Here is an 11191-nt window from a genome sequence, read left to right as displayed (position 1 = left end):
AGTTAGGGGTGACCAGGCTGGCAGAGGAGGGAAGTTGGGGGCAAACAGGCTGGCAGCGGAGTGGTTAGGGGGTGATCAGGCTGGCAGGCAGAAGTGGTTAGGGGCAATCAGGAAAGTAGGCAGGCAAGCAGTTGGGAGCCAGCAGTCCTGGATTGTGAGAGGGATGTCTGACCGCCCGTTTAGGGATCCGACTACCCACCGGGATTGGGCCTAAACGGGCAGTCGGACATCCCTCAAGGGGTCCCATATTGGAGAGGGTACAGGATGGGCTGAGGGACGACCCCCCTCCGTGCACGAATTTCATGCACCGGGCCTCTAGTACATCTATAAAAGTAAATGAATGTGTATGAATTATAATGTAATAGCATACCAAGTTGCAAAGAATTATATATTATAAAACAAATTTTGTAAAGCTTAAAAAACCTAAGTAATAAATTCTTAGAAACACATTTAGGTATTTTTAGGAACACAATATGGTAAGACATATGGATTAATTATAATATTGAATGAAAATAGCAAGTTGCAAAAACGAGTATGACACCATTTTTATAAAGTCCTAAGATAAGCAAAACTGTGTATTGTTGAGAGATACATAGAGATATATGTGGTTTTACAGGTAAAATTACATATAAAAGCCAATAGCAAAGTGACATGGTAAACACAAAATTCAAGATGAAATATCCCTGGCAGAAAATAGGGAGCTAGGATGGTAGAGGTTAACACAGGAAGCTTCAACAGAATGGGTTATGTTTGATCATTCTCTGTGTAAAGTGTTCATCTTATCACATTTTTACTCACAAGTATATTGCATGTATTCTTTTGTAGTATTAAATATTACATCAAAAATTTTATCAAACTACCCAAAATTAGTTTTGCTTAGATGGCTGTTCTTCAGCACCTCCTTCCTTGAATGCTTTTTCTGTACCACTGACCTTGAATGAGGGTCACAGGCCTGGAAGAAGAAGAAAGGGTGCTGTGAGATGATATATATACAAGTGCTGTCTGAGCTTAGCTCAGAACTGATCTTCCTAGACTGGATGTCGAAAAATTATTATAAAATGACAGAGCCAATTCTCTATTACTCTGTTGGGTCATATTTCAATTTGGCGGCTCATTTTTCAGCCTAAGACCTATCTTTACAATACCCTGCTCAAGAGAGGATGTGGATGCATATTAGCATGACCAGTGGACACAGACACTGTCAGGGGGGTGGGTGGTAATCAGGGAAAAAAGGAGAGATGTAAGACTTTAAACAATAAGAGAGAAAGAGAAAGAGAGAGAGAGAGAGAGAGAGAGAGAGAGAGAGAGAGAGAGAGAGAGAGAGAGAGGATATGAGCTTTAAGTAGTTCTTGGATGTCAAGTGCCTTCTTTTCCCATCTCCCTAAAGTTGAAAGTCACATTTACATATTTTAAAGGAAGGGTGAGAAAAGTTCCTTCATTTAAATTACACTTTTTATTTTCAATATATAGTTTAAACACAATAAAGGTTTGTTACCAAATATGTTGGAGGAGTGTGGAGTGACAGTTGCTAATCCATTTGTGTTAAGTCATTTCAGATTGGTTTCTTAGATTCAGAGCAAGTGAGGCAAAAATCTAACTACACCACTCCAGTTTCTATCCCAGTACCTCTCATCTCAGAACCATTCCATCTTCTAGGTTTCCTTCAAGCAGGATATCTTTCTGATCTCATCCCTTCCTACCTACTCCCATCACTTCTGATTCCCAAACTCTAGTCCTTCCCTACCACCTACCTATCTTTTTGCTACTGTCAGCGGTGTGAGAGGTTTGGGGGACTGAAGTGGGTAGAAGGCACCAGGGGACCAGGGAGGAATAGGGGGCTGGGCTGGGGAAGGAGTTTAATCCGACATAATACATCGAATAGGAAGGAACAGGAATCGGAACCACATTGCAGGTTGGGAAGTAGATACTAAGGCCTATGTATTGAGTTTGCACAGCTCTAAGCCAAACCCTCAGCCTGCCATTTGTTAGTTGGGTGACTATTGACAAATTGCTAAAGTCAGAGCCTCCGCTTCTTTATCTGTAAAAATGGTTAATAAAATAACACCTACATCCTAGTGTGGTTGCAAGGATTCAATTATATTTATAAATTGCAAATACTCGGTATACAATCAAACATGGTGCTTTATTCGTATTGGGTGAACATGTTGAAATTATAGAGGTTCTTTCTAGACTTGTTGATAGAGATGTAGATTTGACTCATTACAGGTTGACCTACTTGCTCATCCTTGAATGCAGATTTCTTGACATTCCTTTTCACTGTTGAATCTATTTCCTGAGCCATTACAGCCACTGAACCAAAAGCGAGCACAAGAGTTGACCTGTTGGTCATAATACCATCGAACCACATATTCAACACAGTTTCCAGGCTTTAGGTCTTCTAAACACCTAGGGTCTAGGTTGAAAAAAGAACAATGTGCTATTATAGGCTTTTCTTTCACTGAAAAGATAAAAAAGAAAAGCTTCATAAACTTGATTCTCCATGCACACTAACACACCAACTCAGAAAATATTGTTCTAAGTTAAAGAAGGGTTCCCTGATACCCAAAACATTTCCTCCACCACCCAAAACTCTTCCTCCACCACCTAAAACTCCACCATTAGATATTCATTCATTTGAAAACATACATTTTTTAATCTGCATGAAACCCCATTAAAAATTTATATTTTCCTGAAAGCACAATATTCTTGTGAGGATTAGTTGACAGGAGAAAAATAGGACTTCCTAATTTACTTTGGAATTGATTTAAAGTCAAATTAATATTTGGAATGAAGATGATTTTGGCTTTCTATACTCATTCCCTTCCAGTTTGTTCATAGAAAGTAGCACTGCAATCTTGTGTCATTGTGCTACAAAAAAAAAAAAAAAAAAAAAAAAAAAAAAAAAGATTCCTTTAAGTTACAAAAAAAAAAGTAAAACAAAAGGCTCTCTTTATGCCACAATTTTCTTTTATAAAGAGAAGCACTTACAGTATAATAAAAACATGACCTTTTATGTCAGTTTATAAGTAAATTTCAGAAACATGTCCACTGTCAAAAAGCAAAGCTACAACCATAAATTCTTTGTTAAATCCCTTTTTATGTCATGGTACGCTGCCTTAGTGCCATGATTCATATTTCCTAACCAAAGAAGTGATTCCAAGGCCGAAAAGACCAAAGAAGTATTTGCTGTCTGTCTTCTGTGTTCTGTGAAATGGTTTATATGTCATAAGCTTCATTTATCAATATCAAAGCCAGCCCTCTCCCCATCTCCCATAATCATTTTCCTAGAGCAGTGGTTCTCAACCTTTCTAATGCCACGACCCTTTATTTTATTTTATTTTATTTTATTTTATTTTATTTTATTTTATTTTATTTTATTTTATTTTTTAATGTATTTTATTGATTTTTTACAGAGAGGAAGGGAGAGGGATAGAGAGCTAGAAACATCGATGAGAGAGAATCATCGACCAGCTGCCTCCTGCACACCCCCTACTGGGGATGTGCCCGCAGCCAATGTACATGCCCCTGACCGGAATCGAACCTGGGACCTTTCAGTCCGCAGACCGATGCTCTATCCATTGAGCCAAACTGGTTTCGGCGCCACGACCCTTTAATACAGTTCCTCATGTTGTGGTGATCCCCAACCATAAAATTATTTTCGTTGCTACTTCATAACTGTAATTTTGCTACTGTTAATGAATCATAATGTAAATATCTGTGTTTTCCAATGGTCTTATGCTCTACAGCAGCGGTTCTCAACTTGTGGTTCGCGACCCACAGGTTGAGAACCGCTAGCAGGGTCGCCTAAGACCATCGGAAAACACAGATATTTACATTACAATTCATTAACAGTAGCAAAATTACAGTTATGAAGTAGCAATGAAAATAATTTTATGGTTGGGGGTCACCACAACATGAAGAACTGTATTAAAGGGTTGTGGCATTAGAAAGGTTGAGAACCAAAGCCCTAGAATTGGAGTATGTCTCAAGTCATTTACTTTCTAAAACAAAATGAACGCTCTGAACCAATTGGAATGAAACAGTGGATTTTTACCACTTTTGCTCTTCAAAACAATAAATAATATTGTGTAACTTCTTTTCAAGGCAATCTTTGCTTCTTTTAAGCAAGGATATTGTCTCTCTGACATGTTCTTCACAAACTGTGTATCTAATGATTAATTTCTATAGATATTAATTCCATAAAAAATAGGTTGATGAATCTAGATTCTAGCTTTTTTTCTTTCTTCTACAATCTAAGGTTCAAAACTCTGTCTATATGTGTGAAGGCAATGTGTAAGATAATAGGGAGTGGTAGGGATTGTGGCAAACACAAGAGTACAACCCTCTGTAAAAGTATTCAAATTAAAAATAATAACAGCTCTGTGTTGCTCAATGGTTAGAACATTGTCCCATAAACCAAAGGATTGCATGCAGGTTTGATTCCTGGTCAAGGACACATACCTGGGTTGCAGGTTCAATCCCCAGCCCCAATCAGAGTGTATGCAGGAAGCAACCAAGCCATGTGTTTCTCACACTGATGTTTCTTTCTCTCTTTCTCCCCACCCCTTCCGCCCTCCCTTCCACTCTCTAAAAATCAATGGAAAAAATATCCTTGGGTGAGCATTAACAAAACAAAAAATAAATAAATAAGAAATAATAATAACAAACACTAAAGAGCTTTAAATTTTTTTTGACAAATTTGTTCTACAGTCAGCCAGTTTTCTAATTCTATCCTATCTAATAAGAGTAATATGCAAATTGACCATCATTCCAACACATAAGATGGCTGCCCCCATGTGGACACAAGATGGCTGCCACAAAATGGCCAGGAGGGGAGGACACTGGGAGGGACCATATCTGCAAGGGAGGGCAGTTGTGGGTGATCAGGCCAGCAGGGGAGGGCAGTTGGAAGGGACCAGGCCTGCAAGGGAGGGCAGTTGGGGCAATCAAGCCTGCAGGGGAGGGCAGTTAGGGGTGACCAGGCCAGCAGAGGAGGGAAGTTGGGGGCAACCAGGCCTGCAAGGTAGGGAAGTTGAGGAGGACCCAGTCCTGCAGGGGAGAGCAGTTGGGAGGGACCAGGCCTGCAGGGAAGGGCAGTTAGGGGTGACCAGGCCTGCAGGGGAGGACAGTTAAGGGTGACCAGGCCTGCAGGGGAGGGCAGTTAGGGGCAATCAGGCTGGCAGGGGAGCAGTTAGGCATTAATCAGGTTGGCAGGGGAGTGGTTGGGGGTTATCAGGCTTGTAGGCAGAAACAGTTAGGGGCAATCAGGAAGGCAGGCAGGCGAGCAGTTGGGAGCCAGCAGTCCTGGATTGTGAGAGGGATGTCCGGATGTCCAACTGCCCGTTTAGGCCGGTAGGATCGGGCCTAAATGGGCAGTTGGACATCCCTCGAGGGGTCCCAGATTGGAGAGGGTGCAGGCTGGGATGAGGGACACACACACCCCCCCGCCACCCGCGTGTACGAATTTTGTGCACCAGGCCTCTAGTATATAATAAAATGAAATTATCTTCTGTTCCCCTGTTTATAATCAAAATACATTCTCTCTAAATGAGATTTTAGAGACCATCTTCTCTGTGCTTTCTTCACATTGTAGATGCAGCAGCTGATTGGCAGGTATCTCTTACCTTTGTGCACCAGCTTTCCCCACTGTAAGTTCAAATTGGGGCTTGGAGTTCTAGTTTCCAGACCCACGGTCCCATCCTCAAAGGGGCTGCGCAATGGCACCTGGATAGTGGCAGCTTCAGATGAAGGTGTGGTGGCCAGACTGTCAGCCCAGGTAGGTTCTGGAGGCTCATTCTCTTTGTCCTGGGCTCCGGGGATACTGACCTACACAAGAAGTTCACATTTTTGTTTCCAGTGATATTGAGTCAAAAAAGCGAGTTTGCTTTTGGGAATATTTAAGGAAAAGTTCAGCATTATGCTTCTCCCCAACTCTTCAATATTAATTCTTTCAATGAAGCCCAGGAGATGAGCCCCTCTTCTATGTCATGCATCCCTGAATACTTACATTATGGATTTTTCCTACCACTTTGTGTTGGTGTGTATATATATACACATACACACACACACACACACACACACACACACACACACACACAATGGGGGAAACAATCAGTTCTGTTATTGGTGTATACATATATTTACAATGATTTAAGTACTACCAGGTAAATAAAAGCAGATACTTCCATTGGGATTGATCTAGTCATTGGTACTATGAAATAGGCACTCAAGTCAAACACAGTAGTGGATTTTCACTAGCCCCAAATTTTTGTACAACTTTTGGTACAAATGGAGGTAAAACTGGTTCACTAGGTATTCCTGTTTCTTTCAGATTTATCTTGTGTGTACATATGACAATTTGAATGAGAACTTTTGTTATAATCATAGAGCTCGAGAATTTTAAGGTTAGAGCAACATTTTCTCAGTACTACATTGTCTAGAGGGGAATCTAAAGCTCCAAATGAGTAAGGAACTGCCCCTAAATTATTGGTAAGCTAGTGGCAAAATCTGAGACATACTTGTTTCAGGAAAGAAATACTGTTGGGTTTTTGTTTGTTTGCACATATTTCATTTTAAGCGCACACGCGCGCGCACGCACACACACACACACACACACACACACACACACACAAAAAGGAAAAAAAGAGAAAGTTGCCTGAGGAGCAGTTTATCAAACAAAAATGTCACTGGACATAAGGCTACACTTCGGATACACTACCTGTCAGGCGAGAATATTCCTTTGAAGAAGTGCATGGGGCAGCATGGTTTTCTTAAAGGAATGAACTCAGCCTTTAAATCATTACCGTAGTCAAGCCTTACGGCCCCCTAAGTTATTCTTTACCCCTTACACTTTTAGGAGTGTGTGTTTTTTTTCTCAATCACATCACCGTTTGGGACTTATGACCACCAGAACATCACATCTCAGGTTCTTAGAACCAGTGAAATTAATTTATTTTTCATAAATGAGGATAATTAGATTTTTTGGCTCTGTGAAATTCAGATTATTTCAACAAAAACATACTTGTCATGGTTTGCCATTTTATCATTTTCTTCCTTATTATAAAAGCAAACATGTTCATGGAAGGGATTTTAGAAAATCTGAACAAACAACAAGAAGGAAAGAGAAATCACAAGTGAGTGATTCCGCCTCCCAGAAATAATCGTTGTTGATATGCAGGTGTATTTTTCCCCAGTCTTTTTCCTATGTGCATATATATATTTTAAACAAAAATATACTATGTGTTTGGTTTCCTATGTGTTTTTTAAATTTTTAATATATCCTGGTTCCATATGTTTTACTACGACAATATACCATTTTAAATACAAAATATATGTAATTATAAACATTTAATTTGTTCTTTTTATATTAGAAAGCACATGGCTGATCGCTGGTTTAAGAACACTCATATTTGAGCTTCTGAGACAAAGTCCTCTTTAAAAAAGTTTTACCAACTTGCCCTCTCACTTCTCAGTGTCTTTTCTTGAGCTATCACCATTTATTAGATATATGGTTGAAAAAAAGAGATAATTACCGATTTATAGGTAAATTGTTCAGCTGATACATAGCACTGCCACAATCTGTGTCCTCCACACTTCGATATTTTTATAAGCTTGTCTTCCACTACTCCAAGCACATCTTGCTGTGACCTTTCTTTCATCCCTTCCTCTTCTTCATTCTGCATCGGGATCAAAGTGAACCCTCCCACCATGGACCCCACCTGCAGAATCTGTCCCAATAACCCAGTCCGTACTAACGGTCCTCTTCCAGATGGTGCACAGTACCTTCTAGTGTTCCATACTTGGCCCTGATCATATGGACGTTAACCTTTAATCCTATGATGTCGCATCATTTCCTGTTTCACATGTGTAAATATCACTTTACTGCTAAGAGAAATTAAACCATGCCATGTTTATCTTTCCTTTTTCCTACCTTCCTTTTCTTCTTTTATTTTTTTAAAAGTTTTCATAGCATAGATGAGAAAATAGTGGCTGCTGGATATATTCAGAATGGGAGAGAGAGAGGAAAGAAAAGGGGGGATGGGCACTTTGGATTAATTATTTAATTCTTCTAGGCTTTAATATCATCATTTGAAAATCAGAAAAGCTTAGACCCTAACGTAACTTCCAGTTCTAAAAGTGGAATTTAAACAGTCCCAAACTTTACTTTTAAAATACACACCAAATTCGTGGTAGTGGTTCCCCTGGAGAGAGGAGGAGAAAGAGACTCTTAAAACAAGCAAGGACTTTAACTTTATTTGCAGCAAGAATGAGTGATTAAATGGAAACAGTGGTTACATATTGGTGGTGGGAACTCAGATGTTTGTTATATGTGTTCTCTGTTCTTTTTATAAACCTTAAACCTAAAAACAAAAGCCTGCCTACCAGCTCCACACGTTTCTACTCCCACCACACTGGCTTGCCTGGAGGAGACAAATGGTGTCGGCACAGTAAGAAGACACAGAGGAGGAGGGTAGGGGCGCGTGAGGGCCAACACCTGGAGTCCAGGGCTGCTCCGTGCAGCTGCACAAGCAGATGTGTAATGGTCAGTCCCTTTCGGTGTTAGGGCAGATCTTTAAGGGGAGGAAAACAGATTTGGAGCAGCATCCCAGGAACATGAATGTATGCCCTAAAGCAGGATGACTAACAATTCCAAAAGGCCATCTGGTCTCTGATTTCCAAACATTTCTCTCATAATTCATTACACAGCATTTTGCGTTTATCACAGACAAGCTCTTCGACTCTGAGCTCATGTCTTCTCTGGATGAATGCAAATGATCATCTGCCTTAGCCCATGTGTTCAGGCTTAGCTTTTCCCAGCAGTGCGGGTCCACGTTCCTCCCGGGTGGCTGTGGGGATTCTGTCTGCGCTTGCCAGCTGCTCAGCTGCCAGTGCCTTCAAGGTGCCTGGCCTCTCCAACTTCTGACCTTGATTGACTCTTCCCAGGTGATAACTTTTTTTTGGCCAGGACTCTCAGCTCTCAAGTAGTACTTAAATCGAATGCTTTTTATTTGTGGAGGACTGCATGCATATAAGCCTAACCAATGGACACAGACAACAGGAGGGTGAGGGCATGAGTGGGGGGAATAGGGGGGCGGTAATGGGGGAATAAGGACACATATGTAACACCTTAATCAATAAATAAATTAAAAAAACATATATATATATATATATATATATATATATATATATATATGAACACCTTTATTTTGGGCTGCATCTCCCCCATCATCTGCAGCTTCCCTAGAGGGTAAACTGCAGGATTTCATTCTGTTTAAACCCTCACATGCATTAATATAATGCCCAGTAAATGTTTCTGGCATTGGCCAGTATATGCTTTTTACTGTTCTAATAATATAATTTTACTAAAGGAAGAATATTCTGGTAACAATCCCTTATTTTACAAATGAGGAAACAGAACCCTTAAGAAATAGTGTCAGGCGGATATCAGATTTCATTTTTAATTTGTTGGTCACTGTGAGATACACTATCAATTTTAAGTATTTAAAAAGAATACCACAACACACTAACTAGATGCATCCCAATCTCTGAAATATTAAAATAGAAAAAATATAAATTTTTGAGCCAAGAAAATAAGTATTTAGCTTCAGCATTGAGAATACCACATTTCCTGATTTTCAGGTGTGGGATATTTCTCCTAGGTCAGTTTATAATATTTTTTTTCTCTCCTCCACGGGATAGGAGCATCTTATATTCTAAGGGTAATAAGTCTATTATTAGCAATATAGGATGTTTACACAACTTCATGTAGTAATGCTAAAAATTAGTCATTAAGCAGGATTTTATCCAAAAGAATTTAAGTTTTTTTCACCACCACAATGAGTGTTAATTGAATTTTATAAAAATCCTGTATAATAAAGAGGTAATATGCAAATTGACCATCACTCCAACACACAAGATGGCCACCACAAGATGGCCAGCAGGGGAGGGCAGTTGTGGGCGATCAGGCCAGCAGGGGAGGGCAGTTGGGAGCGACCAGGCCTGCAAGGGAGGGCAGTTGTGGGCGATCAGGCCTACAGGGGAGGGAAGTTAGGGGTGACCGGGCTGGCAGAGGAGGGCAGTTGGGAGCGACCAGGCCTGCAGGGGAGGACAGTTGTGGGGGACCCAGGCCTGCAGGGGAGGGCAGTTGGGGGGGGGGGGAACCAGGCCTGTAGGGGAGGGCAGTTGAGAGGGACAAGGCCTGCAGGGGAGGGCAGTTGGGGGCAACCAGGCTGGCTAGGGAGGGCAGTTAGGGGTGACCGGGCCAGTAGGGGAGGGCAGTTGCAGGCAACCAGGCCTGCAGGGGAGGACAGTTAGGGGCAATCAGGCTGGCAGGGGAGCAATTAGGCGTCAATCAGGCTGGCAGAGGAGTGGTTAGGGGGTGATCAGGATGGCAGGCAGAAGCGGTTAGGGGCAATCAGGCAAGCAGGCAGGCAAGCGGTTGGGAGCCAGCAGTCCTGGATTGTGAGAGTGATGTCCGACCGCCCGTTTAGGCCCGATCCTAAACGGGCAGTCAGACATCCCTCTAGGAGTCCCAGATTGGAGAGGGTGCAGGCTGGGCTGAGGGACACACACACACACACACACACACACACACACACACACTGTGCACAAATTTCGTGCACCGGACCTCTAGTAAATTATAATATATCTGTATATATACCTAGTAAAGGTCATATATTAATAAATAAGTAAGTCTAATTTCAGGAAATCAATTTTTCTGTCAATCAAGACAGGAAAACTCCAGTCCCAAGTTTGGAAAGTTTGAAAAGTCTATGTCTTTTGAATAGGCTACTTCATCTAGTAGTGAGTATAATATGATTGAGCAACCTACAACATTAGGAGAAAAATACAGATGTACTGAACTATTATGTTATTTTTCCTAATCTACTGTTAAAATGTATGGCATGTTATTAGAGATCTTAAAGAAAATTCAGCACAAATGGAATTATATAGAAGAAAAATAATTCAATGATTTTATTTTTATAAGACTAAAAAATAAGTAAAATTATACTGTCAACAAGTAACGGATAAACTGAAGAAGATATAGAAAAGCGAGATGGGATCTGTGTTTTGAGGCCATATTATTAATAGAGACAAGAAGTGGTGAGACATTTTTCTTGTTAGGTGCCTGCCTGGTTGGTAGGACTGTAGCCCTGGGAAGGAAATGTGGAGGAGCAGCATGTCGAACATG

General features: G+C 40.8%; 1 protein-coding gene across 1 annotated transcript in view; it reads right to left on the bottom strand.

Moving 5' to 3' along the window:
• Positions 1-830: 830 nt before the first annotated feature.
• The window catches only part of COL28A1 (collagen type XXVIII alpha 1 chain), a gene marked incomplete at its 5' end in the record, with an annotated part of 144637 nt that continues 134276 nt past the window's right edge, over positions 831-11191 (bottom strand). Inside the window, 3 exons of the mRNA XM_079786735.1 lie at positions 831-952; positions 2237-2413; positions 5625-5826. Coding sequence (XP_079642861.1) covers positions 2241-2413; positions 5625-5826 — 375 coding nt within the window. The 3' untranslated portion in view covers positions 831-952; positions 2237-2240. The remainder of the gene's footprint in view (positions 953-2236; positions 2414-5624; positions 5827-11191) is intronic.

The sequence above is a fragment of the Cnephaeus nilssonii genome, assembly GCF_951640355.1.
Source record: "Cnephaeus nilssonii genome assembly, chromosome: 12".
Classification (NCBI taxonomy): domain Eukaryota; kingdom Metazoa; phylum Chordata; class Mammalia; order Chiroptera; family Vespertilionidae; genus Cnephaeus; species Cnephaeus nilssonii.
Note: the sequence above shows the minus strand (reverse complement) of the source record. Positions and strands in the feature narration are given on the sequence as shown.